At 52.8% G+C, this 15,409-nt stretch overlaps 2 protein-coding genes and 2 non-coding genes across 4 annotated transcripts; 3 read left to right on the plus strand and 1 right to left on the minus strand.

Moving 5' to 3' along the window:
* Window positions 1–3,708: 3,708 nt before the first annotated feature.
* On the plus strand, window positions 3,709–7,713 carry Ppan (peter pan homolog). Its single transcript, NM_145610.2, has 11 exons — window positions 3,709–3,851; window positions 3,941–4,111; window positions 4,872–4,973; window positions 5,168–5,218; window positions 5,305–5,475; window positions 6,173–6,249; window positions 6,439–6,546; window positions 6,617–6,740; window positions 6,821–6,899; window positions 6,985–7,281; window positions 7,366–7,713. The coding sequence occupies exons 1-11, from the start codon at window positions 3,834–3,836 to the stop codon at window positions 7,578–7,580; spliced, it is 1,413 nt and encodes a 470-aa protein (NP_663585.2). The 5' UTR covers window positions 3,709–3,833; the 3' UTR covers window positions 7,581–7,713.
* LOC115487308 lies at window positions 5,018–5,102 on the plus strand. Its single transcript, XR_003948524.1, has one exon. It is a non-coding gene; the product is annotated as a small nucleolar RNA SNORD105 (small nucleolar RNA).
* Window positions 6,291–6,370, plus strand: LOC115487312. Its single transcript, XR_003948526.1, has one exon. It is a non-coding gene; the product is annotated as a small nucleolar RNA U105B (small nucleolar RNA).
* Window positions 7,714–9,882: 2,169 nt separating the features above from the next.
* Eif3g (eukaryotic translation initiation factor 3, subunit G) lies at window positions 9,883–14,124 on the minus strand. The gene is made up of 11 exons (NM_016876.3): window positions 14,078–14,124; window positions 13,912–13,958; window positions 13,618–13,701; window positions 13,422–13,510; window positions 13,241–13,300; window positions 11,650–11,754; window positions 11,362–11,551; window positions 10,623–10,730; window positions 10,367–10,503; window positions 10,167–10,273; window positions 9,883–9,976 (listed from the first exon to the last, which is right to left on the minus strand). The coding sequence occupies exons 1-11, from the start codon at window positions 14,095–14,097 to the stop codon at window positions 9,961–9,963; spliced, it is 963 nt and encodes a 320-aa protein (NP_058572.2). The 5' UTR covers window positions 14,098–14,124; the 3' UTR covers window positions 9,883–9,960.
* Between the last annotated feature and the right edge of the window lie 1,285 nt (window positions 14,125–15,409).

A 15,409-nucleotide genomic window follows, 5' to 3' on the forward strand; every position in this document is an offset into this window, starting at 1 on the left:
TAGCCCGCAGTGTGACGTTTCAGCACCTGATGTGGCGTGACAGCTCCTGATTCGTTGCTCGCCCATCACCCCATTACTACGCGACGAGATGGGCAGTGACTAGGCATGAGTTCACTGTTGCACTTGCGCATAAGGCTTGTTAACTAGTTAGGCGCAGTGGAAGCCAGTGCCATCTTATAATGGCGATTGCTCACGGCACGGCTCTCCACATTTTGGTCTCCCCACCCCCTTCACTTTCTCTCTCTTCCTGCCCTGTGCCCTTTCTCTCTTTATCCTTCCCTCCAACCCCCCATGTGGTGACTTCCGTGGCCTCAGTCCTTGGGGCTAGTGAACCCACCGGGGAGCAGTTTCCCAAGAAATCTGCATTTAATCTAATCTAATCTGTCTTGAATTGGCTCACGGGCAGAAAAAGAACATCACTTTTGAATCCACAAAGTGACGAATCTCCTCCAATAAGGTCACACCCACTAATCCTTCCCAAACTGTTCCACCAAGTGGGTACCAAATGTTCAAATATATGAGCCTTCTTCAAACTACCACAGTCACGAACTATTCCCTGGGTGTGATGGTACATGCCTTTTATCCCAACACTCAGGTGTAAGGGCTCATGATTCGCCGAAGAATGACACCCTGGACTCAAGGAGTATGTAAAGGCGAAGAGTGTTTTATTCAGCAGAGGTCCAGCATGTTGGGGTCTCTCCAGTACCAAGACAGAGAGACACCCAAGTGAGCTTGCAGGCCTGATTTAAAGCACATTAGGGATTTCTGGGCTGGGTGACCTCTCTGTTAATATATTGGATCCATCTCTATAGACATCTCATTACTGGGGTGTGGGGGCTGGAAACTTGCTGGGGAGGTCTGGAAACTGTTGCTGAGGAAGTAGCTGAAGAAGTCTGGAAACTATTGCTGACATTGTCCTTGCCTCAGGCCAGGTGGTGGGGCAGCTTCTGAGGCCTGGACTTGCCCAAAATTTTGCCCAGTTCTTTTTTTTTTTTTTTTTTTTTTTTTTTTTGGTTTTTCGAGACAGGGTTTCTCTGTATAGCCCTGGCTGTCCTGGAACTCACTTTGTAGACCAGGCTGGCCTCGAACTCAGAAATCCGCCTGCCTCTGCCTCCCGAGTGCTGGGATTAAAGATGTGCGCCACCACACCTGGCTGCCCAGTTCTTCTTCTTTTTTTTAAAGATTTATTTATTTATTTATTTATTATATGTAAGTACACTGCAGCTGTCATCCAGAAGAGAGCATCAGATCTCATTACAGATGGTTTTGAGCCACCATGTGGTTGCTGGGATTTGAACTCAGGACCTTTGGAAGAGCAGTCAGTGCCCTTAACCACTGAGCCATCATTCCAGCCCTGCCCAGTTCTTTAAAAGAGAAATTTATGCCTAGTCTTCTTAATTTCCAGGCTAAGACAGATAGATCTCTGTGAATTCCAAACTAGCCTGGTCTACATAATGAAACCCTGACTCAAACAATAAGAAAAAGAGAAGGATGAGTGTGCTCACATTCCTGTGTATGCTCACACTTTAAAATGAAGATAGCCACTAGGCAGTGATGGGGCACGCCTCTGATCCCAGCACTCAGAACACAGAGGCAGGAGGGGACCAAGGCCAGCCTGGTCTACAGAGCTAATTTCAGAAAAGCCAGGGCTACACAAAGAAACCCTGTCTCCAAAAACCCAGGGAGTCAGGGGAAGAAAGAAAGAAAATAGTTTGGGCCTGTGTAGCTACACTGACAGTTGGTGGTAATGTTGTAAGGGGAGGGGAAAGGATAGGAAGCTAGGAAGCCAGATGGCTCAGTGGTTAAGAGCACTGACTGTCCTTCCAGAGGTCCTGAGTTCAATTCCCAACGTCTACATGGTGGCTCACAACCATCTGTAATGGGATCTGATGCCCTCCTCTGGTATGTCTGAAGACAGTTACAATGTACTCATATACATAAAATAATTCTTTAAAAAAAAATAGGAAGCCAGATGGGGTGGGAAGGCAAAATAGGAGGTGCAGAGGGAGATCCTAAAAGGGACATAAGATGCTAAGCCTTGGGGTGAATGCTCTTCCCTTCACTGAAGGACTTTTGGGAAGAGCCCAAGGTTCTGCAATTGAGATGGGGGTGGGGGGTGGGGTTAAAGGGAGAGAGGAAGGTTTGAAAGATTCAGAGTGCTTGCCTTCCAGAGGAAGTTTCCACACTTCTGCCCATCTGCAGACAGGATTTTGGGGAGCAAAGATGGCCCTCAGGATCTGACAGACAACTGCGTGAGCCCCAAGTGTCAGGGACCACTGTGCCCAGGATCAGGACTGCATCTTTATTCACAGAAGGCAGGGTGCCAGGATACTTAGTTGGGGGTATGTTAAGGGCCTCAGAATAGAGGAATGGCTGTTAAGATACAACAGATGGGACTAGCAGAAGAATGAGCGAGAGAGAAGTGGGGGCAGGAACAAAGGAAGGAAATAGATGCAAGGAAGAAAGAGAAAATGAAGGAGTCAAACTAAAGATGAATGAAAAACATAAGGGAATCCAATACTGGTAAGCTGACGTCACTGGCCGATAAAATTGCCTGGAGAGCTAGCTCAGGGTTAAGAGCACTAGCTGCTCTTACAGAGGACCCAGGTTCAATCCCTAGCACCCACATGGCAACTCACAACCATCTGTAACTCCAGCTCCTTTTTCAGAAGTGACACACAAACATCTGTGCATGCAAAATACCCATGAGCATAACACAATTATATTTTAAAACATTTTAGAGGTCTGGCAAGATGACTTAGTTGAGTAGAGACACCTACCACCAAGTCTGAGGATCTGAACTCCATCTCCAGGCCTCATATGGCAAAAGGAAAGAACCAACTCTTTTTTTAAAGAGTTATTTATTATATGTAAGTACACTGTAACTGTCTTCAGAAACACCGGAAGAGGGCGTCAGAACTCATTATGGTTGGGAGCCACCTTGGGGTTGCTGGGATTTGAGCTCAGGGCTTTCGGAAGAGCAGTCAGTGCTCTTAACCGTTGAACCATCTCTTCAGCCTGAGAACCAACTCTTAAAAATGACCCTCTGATCTCCTCATATGCACCACCACAGATTGGCCTAGTCGGCCATCACTGGAAAGAGAGGCCCATTGGACACGCAAACTGTATATGCCCCAGTACAGGGGAACGCCAGGGCCAAAAAAAAAAAAAAAATGGGAATGGGTGGGTAGGGAAGTGGGGGGGAGGGTATGGGGGACTTTTGGGATAGCATTGGAAATGTAACTGAGGAAAATATGTAATAAAAAATATTTAAAAATAAATAAATAAATACAATCTATTTGGAGAGGGGGTGGACATGGTGGTACAAGTCTTTAGTTCCTGTCCTTGGAAGATACGGGCCCACGGATCTGTGTGAGTTTAGTCAGCCAGGAAGGGTGGCACATGCCTCTAATCCCAGCGCTCAGTGTACGCACGCGGATCTCTGTTAGTTGCAGGCCAGCGTGGGCTGCGTGAGATCCTGTTTCAGAATAAAAAACTGAAAGGCCAAACAAAGGGGGCAGTACGCTTGCCGAAACGTTCAGGATAGGGACTCGAACCCTCAAATAATTGTGAGGCCCCTCTCTTTTGTGCAAAAAGGACCACGGCATCTTTATAAAGACCCCTGGAAAGGATTCTCGGTCCTTTAAGCCGTCCGGAGCCAAGGACCGTTGGATGACGTCACTGGCCGGCACGCAGGAAGTGGGAAGAGTTACGAGCCGCGTGGCACCGGAAGTTGGCCACGTAAAGTCCGTCCTCTTTGCGTCTCCTGCACGGAAGTGAGCGGTGTGCGCCGGAAGCGAATACAGAGGCTGCCTCGTGGGGAAGCAGGCAGCATGGGGCAGTCCGGGCGGGTGAGGCGCGGCGGCCTGGGCGGGCATGGGGCACTGGTGGGGTCGCGGCCGAAGCTTGGGCGCTCACCGCCTGCCTGTCGTCCCCGCAGTCCCGACATCAGAAGCGCAATCGCGCCCAGGCGCAGCTCCGCAACCTCGAGTCCTACGCTGCACAGCCGCACTCGTTCGTGTTCACGCGAGGCCGAGCGGGTCGCAATGTCCGGCAGCTCAGCCTGGATGTGCGGCGGGTCATGGAACCTCTCACCGCTACCCGCCTGCAGGTCTGTATCCCTCAGCCCTTCAGCTCCAGGTTCGGGGCTCGGCATCTTGGCGAGGACTTGGGGCCAGAAGCTGAGCGCCTGCCTTCCATGTGGGAGGGCTTGGCTGAATCCCCAGCACCTCTGACCCAGGCTTAATGGTGTGCAGGCGAAATCGGGAATAGAATCGAGGGGGAAGATCACCATAGAGACCATCTGTGGTTACATAGTGAGGTCTTGTGTAAAAAACGGAAAGTCATACTTTGGGGGCAATCGCTAGGTGACTCAGTGGGAAAGGGGGCTTGCTGTTAAACTGTAGTTCAATTCCTGTGCCCCACGTAGTGGAGGGGGTGAAACAGCTCCTGAAGTCCTCTGACCTCCATCTTTGCGTCCCTCCCAACAGGCTTGTAAAAAATACTTTTTAAAGAGTATTTTTGAGTGCTGGGGCAATAGTTTAGGGGTACAGGTAAAACCCCAATACCTCCAGAAAGGAGTGTGTGGTCAGAAATACCATCTCAGAATAATCGTTTAAACGTCTTCTCTCAATGTTTGTGTCCGTTTCTTTTTTTTTTTTTTAAAGATTTATTTATTTATTATATGTAAGTACACTGTAGCTGTCTTCAGACACTCCAGAAGAGGGTCTCAGGTCTCATTACAGATGGTTGTGAGCCACCATGTGGTTGCTGGGATTTGAACTCTGGACCTTCGGAAGAACAGTCGGGTGCTCTTACCCACTGAGCCATCTCACCAGCCCCTTGTGTCCGTTTCTTTCTCCATTTATCAGGTTCGAAAGAAGAACTCCCTGAAGGACTGTGTGGCAGTGGCTGGCCCCCTGGGGGTCACACACTTCCTTATTTTGACCAAAACAGATAACAGTGTATACTTGGTGAGTGCGCGCCACACCGTCCCTTTCCCTCCCTGAGCCCCAGCTGCTCCTGTCTGATGATGAGCCCATTGCCCTGAGCTCTTGTGATGCTGGCTTCAAAGTAAACGCTCTGAAGTGAAGGAGCAGGGCTTTCCCTTCTCTCGCCCCACCCGCCAGCCAGACCCCTGCACCCTCACCCACCCTTTCTTTGGCAGAAGCTGATGCGGCTCCCAGGAGGCCCCACTTTGACGTTCCAGATCAGCAAGGTGAGAAGGGTAGATATGAGAGCCCGGCTTGCCTGGGGAGGGCCCTGGTCACACGGGTGCTTAGCCTCTCTTCTCCCTCCTTTCAGTATACACTGATACGGGACGTGGTCTCTTCCCTGCGCCGACACCGGATGCACGAGCAGCAGTTTAACCACCCTCCCCTCCTGGTGCTCAACAGCTTCGGCCCCCAGGGCATGCACATCAAGCTCATGGCCACCATGTTCCAGAACCTGTTCCCGTCCATCAACGTGCACACGGTGGGCCAGATCTGTGACAGCTGCCGGGGCCAGGGTTGGACAGTTGGAGGGGGAGCAGACCACATGTTACGCCTCCATTGAGTGGAGAGACTCGCTTGGCATAAAGCAACTGATTTGATGTTAAATTCGGAGGCGGGGCTAGGAGTTGATAGGAGGGTCTCATATATCTCAAGCTGGCCTCCAACTTTGAGGCTGATGCTGGACTTGAACTTCTGATCTTCCATCTCTTCTGTGCTTAGTACACCTTGAAAGGTGTTGGGCTTTGTGCATTGTAGGCCGGCACTCTGCCAACTAAGCCATTTCTCTGCCCCTTATTCTGGATTCAAGGTCGTATGTTAGACCAGGCTAGGATTAGACTTGTGGTCTTTTCTAATAAGCCACCTAGGAAGACTAGAGTGTCAAGTACGCTCCTGGCTCCAGAGCTTCAGATGCTAAACCCTGGCATCAGTGCTTCTCAGATTAGGTTCCTTACAATGTCTTAAGTCTGGTGGTTGGCTTTGGTGGCCCCTTTAGCCAGTGCTTCAGACAGTCTGAGGACTCTGGTTGTAGTAGCCCCTAACACCTGCACTAGGCATCCTAGTGCCTTCTGCAGACACAGACTGCTGGAGAAAGCTACACTCCTTCCCAGCTTGGTCCCTGGTTTCAGCACATAGTTCCCCAGGCAGGCGGCTCACGGTCCCCTTGCCTCTACTCCCAGGTGAACCTGAACACCATTAAGCGCTGCCTCCTCATTAACTACAACCCTGACTCCCAAGAGCTGGACTTCCGACACTAGTGAGTGTTGGTGAGAGGGAGGGAGGGACTCAGTGTGGGACACCCGTGCACCTGATGAGAATTCTGCTGCTGAGGTTGTGTGATTGCTCAGACTCAAAGTAAACGCCCTGATGCATGTACAGGAGAGGGCAGAGAGCTGACCGTGGACTCCATGACCATTCACCTCTCCCCCTACTCCCGCCATTGCAGCAGCGTCAAAGTGGTTCCCGTGGGTGCAAGCCGCGGCATGAAGAAGCTCTTACAGGAGAAGTTCCCTAACATGAGCCGACTGCAGGACATCAGTGAGCTGCTGGCCACGTAAGTAAGAAAGCTGGTGGGTGGCAGCTGCACCTGTGGAGCGCCCAAGGTAACCTGTTGTTTTACACAGGGGTGTGGGGCTATCAGACAGTGAGGTGGAGCCAGATGGAGAACACAACACCACAGAACTGCCCCAGGCTGTGGCCGGCCGTGGCAACATGCAGGCCCAACAGAGCGCCGTCCGACTTACTGAGGTGAGGGTGGCTATGGTGGCCCTCTCAGCTCCCAGTCACAAGGCTAGCCTGACTCTCTTCCCATTCCCCTGTGTTGGCAGATTGGGCCCCGGATGACACTGCAGCTCATTAAGATCCAGGAGGGCGTCGGGAACGGCAATGTCCTCTTCCACAGTTTTGGTGAGGGGACAGGGTGAGGCCAGCCCGTGAGAGCAGTGTCGAGTCCCACTGTGACGTTGACAGATTGTCTGATCCTTCCTCACAGTACACAAGACAGAGGAGGAGCTGCAGGCCATCCTGGCAGCCAAGGAGGAGAAGCTCCGGCTGAAGGCACAGCGTCAGAACCAACAGGCAGAGAACTTGCAGCGCAAGCAGGAGCTGCGCGAGGCCCACAAGAAGAAGAGCCTGGCAGGCATAAAGCGAGCCCGTGCAAGGGCCGACGGTGACAGTGATGCTGAGGACCCAGGGGCACCGCCAGAGGCAGTGGGGGCAGGTCAGCCTGAAGATGAAGAGGATGACGCTGAGTATTTCCGCCAGGCTGTGGGGGAGGAGCCTGACGAAGGTATGTGGCAGGGTCCTCTGGTGACACCTTGGCCCTTTTCATTTCTTCTCCATTAATCACATTTAACCACTTCTCTCCCTGCAGACTTGTTCCCCACAGCGGCCAAGCGGAGACGGCAGGGGGGCCCTCTGGGCAAGAAGCAGCGAGGGAAGGAGCAGAGGCCTGGTAATAAAGGCCGAGGTCAGGGTGGCAACTGGCAGGCTCTGAAGCTACAAGGTAGATCCCAGAGAGGCAAGGCCAAGCCGAGACCCAGAGCCACACACCAGGACTCACGCCCAGCATCAAGGAGAAGAAACTGAACCTGCCGGCAGTGGGTGGACTATGGATGCCCCAGATTGGGGCCCGGAAGCTGCCTGGGATCCAGTGCAGTCCGGTTTCCTTTTATAAAGGAACTGCCCAGTTCTTAACCTCCAATAAACCTGAACATGGTGCTTTTTGAGTCTTCACTCTGGTTGGGGGAGGGCAGAGCTAGCAGTACTTGGATAGTATAAGGAGGAAGTGGGCTAGGTGGGAGGTGTCACACTGACTAGCAGTAGAGATAGGCCAGTGACCAGACTGCTGGGAACTCAGGCCAGGTGGGACCAGAAGCTGCTGTGAGGATTATGTCTGCCCCCTCAGGTAACCAGGTGCCAGCTCAGGGACATGAAGGGAAGGGTGGTGGGAGGGTGCTAAGGGAGCTTAAGGTGGCCAGGCCAGAAGTAACCACACTGCATGTGGTTCTTACGGCTGCTGGGAGGGGAACCGTGCAAGACTGCAAATTGGGAGCAGAGTTTGGAATGTTATCTGTAATGGGACCTGATGCATTCCTCAGAATGAGTGATGTGATGTCTCCACCTGCACCATGCTGTGTCATCGTGTGTGTCCGAAGACAGCTGCAGTGTAATTATTTAATCTTTTTTTAAAGAATTTTTATTTATGTGAGTAAACTAGCTGTACAGATGGTTGTGAGCCTTCATGTAGTTGTTGAGAATTGAGTTTTAGGACCTCTGCTCACTCCAGCCCAAAGATTCATTATTATACATAAGTACACCGTAGCTGTCTTCTGGCACCCCAGAAGAGGGAGTCAGATCTCAATACAGGTCATGTGGTTGCTGGGATTTGAACTCAGGACCTTTGGAAGATCAGTCAGTGCTCTTAACCACTGGCCACCTCTCCAGCCCTCCCTCCACCTTCTTAAGGAATTTCATGTGTGTGTAGTGTGCTGTTTATATGTGGAGGTCAAAGGTCAGTGCCAGGCATCTTCCTTAATTGCAGTCAGCGCTCTTACCCACTGAGCCATCATCTCACCAGCCCCCTACATAATAAATCTTAAAAACAATATTTGGGAGCTGCTGGCAAGTACTTAAGTTTCCAGGACTTCCTCTGGCTCATCCTGATGGCAGGGCTCCACAGTAGCAACAGTCTCTTCCTGTGCCATTTCTTTCCCCCGGCTGCCTACTTCATGGCTGGAAACTGGTGAGGTGGCCTACTGCCTGGAGCAATGCATGCAGCATGCTCAATGGCATTCAGCACCTGCATCAGCCTCAGTTGACACGTGGTGGCTGTGCACCCTTTACACAAAGGTACCTGCCACCTGAGCACGCCTGGGCTGTCAGTGTTGCCAGCTGGGACATGGCCGTCCCGTCCCATCCAGTGTGCTGCCCCCATGCTTGCTTTCCCCAACAGACTTGGGGCATGCAACAACAATCTTTCCCTTTTTTTTTTTGTTTTTTGAGACAGGGTTTCTCTGTGTAGCCCTGGCTGTCCTAGAACTCACTCTGTAGACCAAGCTGGCCTTGAACTCAGAAATTTGCCTGCCTCTGCCTCCCAAATGCTCAGATTAAAGGTATGTGCCACCACTGCTGGCTAGCAACGACAATCTTAACACCTGTGTCAAGTGCCTAAAAATGTAGGACAACCAGCTAGAGGCCTTCGAAACCTACAGCTTGATCCTGTAAGCATGGGCTTACCCGCCCTGCTGCTCACACTGATGGCCTGTCCTGGGGCTGGTGGTGGTACACAGCCAGGGCATGACCACAGCCCAGAAGCTGCATATGGTAGTGCTGGTGGGCAGCAGTGTGGCTCTCCACACCTGTAGCGCCCTGCTACATCACACACGTGCTTCAGGTGGAGACCAGGTTGCGCTGGATGGCTCGTGACCCCAGCTTCTCCAATAAGGTGCAGGCTGAACAGGAGCTGGGGCCCTTCTTTGGCAACCTGACAAAATGCATCCTTGTGCCCCTGGCCACATGCACACAACCCTTTCTCTGCATGGCCGAGGCACCCAGCCTGCGCTGCCACCCATGTCACCGAAACTCTGAGGACAAGAGCCCTTGCAAGACTTGCCTGTAGAAGGTACAATCACTCACCAAACCCAGCTATGCCCATGGCCTTGACTGCTGAAACCTCACTGCCACAGGCTGGGCTGTGACAGCAGCTCCTAAGTACCAAGGGTCCTCCAGTTACCCCTCAAGGTCGGTGTCTCACCAATGGAGGCTGCCTTGCATCCAGACAGGTCCTTTATACAACCTCAGCCTGAGAGAGGGTCCAGGCTTCACGCTTCCTCCTTCCCCACTCCCCTCCCGGCCCCAAAGGGAGACCCAGAAAATAAGCAGGACAAAGTGCATTTGGAGTCTGTTTACTGAAGCTTTCTGTCTGTCCTGAGGGGCTGGACAACAGCAGCAGGTAGCAGATGTCTTATTAATTCGTTGATGGCCTGGAAAGAGGGAGGGAAAGAGGTGGTAAGGATGCTGGTGGGGACTTGTGATCCTGAAGGGGATCGGAGAGAGACTGCACTCACATCAGGGAACCCTTGGCCTGGTCTGCTCAGGACCTTCCTCCAGACAGGCCTGGCAACCACAGGACTGGGCTAGGGAGAAGGTGGAAAGGGGCAGGAGGGTCCTTACTTGGCCCACTCGACATTGAGGATAAGATGGTCGTAGCCAAAACCAGACACCCCTGCAATGGCACGTGCAGCATCCTCCCGGCGGTGAAAGCTGATAAAAGCAAAACCCTGCGGGCCAGGGGCAGACATGGAGGTGTAAGAAGTGGGTCAAGGGATGCCTACTCCAGCTACCCACTCCACTCCTCAGACCAGCTCACCCACCTTGGACTGCCCAGTAGTCTTGTCCTTGGCCAAGTAGATTCGGGAGATGGAGCCGAAAGGCCGGAAGAGTTCCTGCAAGTCAGTCTCACGAGTGTCCTCGGACAGGTTAGTGACACGGATGGTGGCATTGTCGTCAGCTTTGTGGGCAGGGCAGGGGGAGATGGCAGTGAGAAGGGTGCCACCGCTGGACCCCACGCCCACACTGCAGGAGTACTCACAGCCCTTGCCTCCGGGGGCGGGCCTCCCACCTCCTCACCTCTGCGGTTTGGCTGCATGGACTCCCCACGGCGGCTGGCCCCGTCCCGGAGGCTGGGGGGCACATACTTCCCTGTCTTGCTCTGGGCGGCCTGCACGGGCTCCAGCTCTGGAAAGCAGCAGACGGAAGGATTATTCTGCCCCAGCCCCCAGGTACAGACACCCAGTCATCCTTTGGTGACCCAAACATCACATCTAGGAAGCTACCACTCTTCAAAGTCTCTGCTAGTGTCACGAGCAAAGTGAACAAGCCACAGGGCAGACACAACAAAGCCAGCACTGCAGAGCCCCAGCGCTGGACACCACCAGCCCGGCAGCATCCCGACTACAGGCACACAACAGTGAGGATGTCCCTAGGCCACTCATCCATGACAGTGAGAAGCAAAGTTCCATACAAGTCACAAGAGGCAGCCACCCCCACAGGACACATTAGATTATGGCCACACTGAGCCCAGCACATACATGGTGGATGTTGCCTGAGTATATACGTGTATACACACACACACACACACTGCGTATATATGTACACACACACACACACACATACACACACACACACACAGAGTATATATGTACACGCACGCATGCACGCACGCATACCCAAGTTAGAGTAAGCTATCAGTCACACATCAGGATGACCATGCCCGAAGCCACTCAAACTTGGCCACAGGTAATGCAGGGAAGAGAAGAGCACACTACCACAGAACAGCTGAGACCCTCCCAGGTCCCCACGTCCACACCTCCTGGCAGTTTCTCCTTCTCCCCAGTAGACAGGCCGAGCTGCTCAGCCAGCTCCTTCTGCATGGGTCCTAGTGTGTCCTTGTAGGGGCAACGGGTGGTCCAATGGTCGCCCTTGCAAATGCGGCAGGACACAATCTTCTGGCCCTTAAGCTTGTTCATTGGGTCCTCCTCCTCCTGACAGTTTAGGTCCTGGTGGGGTATAGGGAGGGAAGGCTCAGAGGAGGCTGCTGGGCCCGGCCCACACCACCCCCACTGCATTTCTCAGGCTCCAGCTTCACCCAGCTCACCTCTTTGCTAGTGATGAATGTCATAGAGACGTCATCACTGACTGTGGTAGTGGCCACATTGGGCCCCGGTGGGTCAAACTCCGAGTTGCCAAACTTCTTCCAATTCTGGGCTCCCAGAAAACAATGGGGAGAAGTGAGGAAAAGACAGGAAGGATCCTGCAGTGGGTACCCCAGACAGACAACCATTCCGGGGCCTTGAATCCGAAGATCTAGTCTCTCTAGAGGCCTTCCCTGTGGTAATGGTGACAATCCCCATTCCCTAAGCTAAACACAGTGGCACACAACTGTCACCCCAACACTTGCCAGGTGCAAACAGGAGGACCTCAAGACACGCAAGCTCAAAACCAGCCTGAGTTATCTGAGGTAGGTGCTGGTAAGGTAGCTCGTGTGAAAACGTGCAGTACACTTTCTAACACTCATATAAAAGGTTAAGTACATGCTGGGCATGGTGGCGCACGCTTTTAATCCCAGCCCTTGGGAGGGAGGCAGAGGCAGGCAGATTTCTGAGTTCGAGGCCAGCCTGGTCTACAGAGTGAGTTCCAGGACAGCTAGGGCTATACAGAGAAACCCTGTCTTGAGAAAAAAAAAAAAAAAAAAGGTTGAGTACAGGGCTCCACTGTGCCGCTGGCAGTTTCTGGGCTGCTCCATGGCCAGCCTCCCACCAGGGACAAAGGAGGAATCACCCAGACCTTAGGAACCGAGCCAGTTAAACCTGAAACTCATTTCCTGCCTGTAAAACAGGGGCCACAAAGCTCCCTGCCTCCCTAAGCTGGCCTGGAGCCTGAGAAGCTGTGTCTTGCTGAACGCTGGCACGGGACCTTGCTCTCAAGCGTCGCTGTCCCTCCTCTACAAGCCCTCCCCCCTAGGTAAGTAGAGGCTGCTTGCTTCTTCATGTAGACAGGTCAAAGGAGAGAGAATGGAGGTCAGGATGCAGGAGGCTGAGGCAGAAGCATTTAGAATGAAGACCAGAGCTAGAGCCTCTCAAAAATAACAAGCCAGCAAATGGTGGCAATGCCTTTAATCCTAATGCATGTGGATCTATGAGTTCAAGGTCAGCCTAGACCACAGAGTGAGTTCAGAACAGCTAGGGCTACACAGAGAAACCCTGTCTGGAAAAACAAACTACAAACAATAAAACCCAAGAGGGCTGGGTATGTCTCAGTACAGTGTCTGTCACACAAGTGTCCGTCAGACTCTGACCCCGAGCACCCACAGTCAAACACTGTGCACAGAGGCAAACTTGCATTCCCGGTGCAGGCCAGACAGGAAGTGGGGACAGCAGGGTCCCTGGGGCTGTTAGTGCCCAGCAAGCCTAGTCTAGTTCCTAATACCGAGAGACCAGCTCAAACCAAAAGTATGCTGTGCCATGTGCTGGGGGGGATGATGCTGCGCACATCCGCACACAAAAGGAGAACAATAAAAAAACAAAAGTAAATGAATAAATAAAGCATCTAACTTCATCTACTCCTGGGCCCTAACCTTTCAAGGCCTAACACTAAACGTTTACTCCACATCAACAAAAAGGGGCTTCCCAACTCCTCAGGATCAGCCCCAGAGAACACCCTACCCCCCAAATGAGGTAGAATCTCACCTTCCTCCTTGCCACAGCCTTTGATGCCTTCCGGGTCTCAATCCTGAAGGTTCTGACAATCTGAAGATGAATAAGAGAGGAGTGCTTCCAGAGCCTCAGGCCCTGTCTCAGCCACTGACACCCCTCCACCTGAACCCCTGAACACAAAGGCACTGGCCCTATGTGTCCACTTCGACCTCACCTTGAATTTCTTCCCATCTTCCTCTATCTTGTACTCAGTCACTGTCTTTATGTTCCCATTGATGACTTCCTTGGGAGGTGGCAGCGGGTCTGGAGGAAGATGACAGAAACTGATTCCCGGGTAATGGGGACTGGCTGGAAAGTAGGCTTGAGAGTCGGAAGGGAAGAGGAAGCAGGCAGGGATGGACACTGCTCACCTCCGGGCAGTAACTCGGGCTCTGGACTGGTGTCCCCGGTGGGCAGAGGGATTCCTTTCAGGAGCTCGCTGGTGACACATTTGTCTGCCAGAGGGAATTCGGGGAGGAAGGTAGAGTGAGCCACGGGACGGGAACTTTCAAGTCAGAGAGAGAGTGTGTGTGTGTGTGTGTTGTGTGTTTGCGGGTTGCACCGGGGGCACAGCGCAGGGCGAGGGTGGGGCTGGCCACGCGCGGCCCTAGCCGGAGCGTGGGCCCCGGGAACAGGCAGCGGGCGCGGCCACGCTCGGCACTCACCGTCCTCTCCCTCCTCCTCCACCTGGTCGGCCCAGCTGGGCTTCGAGCTGCGGGGACAGGAGATTGGTGAGCGGGTCCCGGCCCCCCGCGCCGCCCAGACCCCCACGCACCCCAGAGCAGCCCCCACGCGGCCTCCCCGGCGACCCCATCGCCACCCCACGCATACTCAAAGTCGCCAGTCGGCATCTCGAAGTCTTAACTCCACGCAGCTCCCAGCCCGGGTAAAGACAGGAAGCCGGAGTAGAAGAGGCTTCCGGTGCCGCGGCCGCAGCCTAGAGCGGCCAGACCGCGGTGAGCACAGCGCCTCCCTGCGGACAAAGGTGGACACGCGGCTCTCGCGCACCGCAAAGCGCTGAGATCCAACCTGGAAAAGGGGTCCAAAAAAAAGCTTCAAAGAACTTTTTAAACTTTTTTTTTCCCCCTTTGGGTAATGGGGCTAGACGTGAGTGTCTCACTCTATAGATAGGATAGCCTCACAATCCTGTCTCAACTCCAAAAGGCTGAAAGTACAGGCTCACGAGCAGTATTCCCAGGGTGGCCTTGAATTCATAGCTGTCTTTCCACCTTACTCTCGTCCGTGCTGGGAATATGAACATGAAATCGCCACACCCGGAACTGATTCGTTCTCTCCCTCTTCCCGGAGAATTAGTTTTCAGCCATCAGTAATCGCAGTGCTGGAGGTGGAAGCTGGAAAATTATGAGTTAAAGGCCATTTTCAGCTACCTCGTGGATTCCAGACTAGCCTGCGCTCCATGCGACTCTGTCTCCAAAACTAAAGGTGTCTTGCTTTGTTCCCCAGGCTTGCCCCTGAACTCCTAAACGCAAGGAATTCACAAATAGCTGGGGCTATAATTGTGTGCCAACAAGCTTGGCTGAAAAGCACGTGTATCAAGAATGCCCTCGCCCCACATCGTTTAGAGGATACCAGGATTCTGGTTTGTTGAAGAAGAAACAGACTCAGACCAAACCCTTTTGTCCTGTGCTAAGACGTCCTTTCTTTGAATAAGAGGCCACCTGGTCTCCTGTGCCTCCTTTGCTGTGTAGCATGCTAGGGTTTATCCTACAACCTTGTTGTGCGTTTGTATTATTTGAAGACAGCATGCTTGTGCATACATAGCACACATGGAGGTCAGGGGACACTTTGCAGACAGTCTCTCCTTCCACTATGTGGGTCTTGGGATTGATCTCAGGCCTTCAGGCTTGGCAGCCAGCCTCCTGCTGTGGTCCAGGAGTCCCCTCACAGACCACACGAGCCCCAGTCTCAGTCAGAGAGAGGCACTTTATTGAGCATACATGTCAGGACTGGTTAACCAGGGCCACAGTCCAGATTCAGGACCTGAACTGTGACCCTGACTTAAGATCCTGCAGGGTTTTTAAGCCTCAAATCCACAAACATCTGGGCCAAGTCACATCACCAATCAGGATTCAGAAATGGGGGGTTTACCTGGGAACATGGTTTTGCCTTACACGTATCCTGCTCCCATTGGTTGGGTATTCA

The sequence above is a fragment of the Mus musculus genome, chromosome 9 (genome assembly GCF_000001635.26).
Source record: "Mus musculus strain C57BL/6J chromosome 9, GRCm38.p6 C57BL/6J".
Classification (NCBI taxonomy): Eukaryota; Metazoa; Chordata; class Mammalia; order Rodentia; family Muridae; genus Mus; species Mus musculus.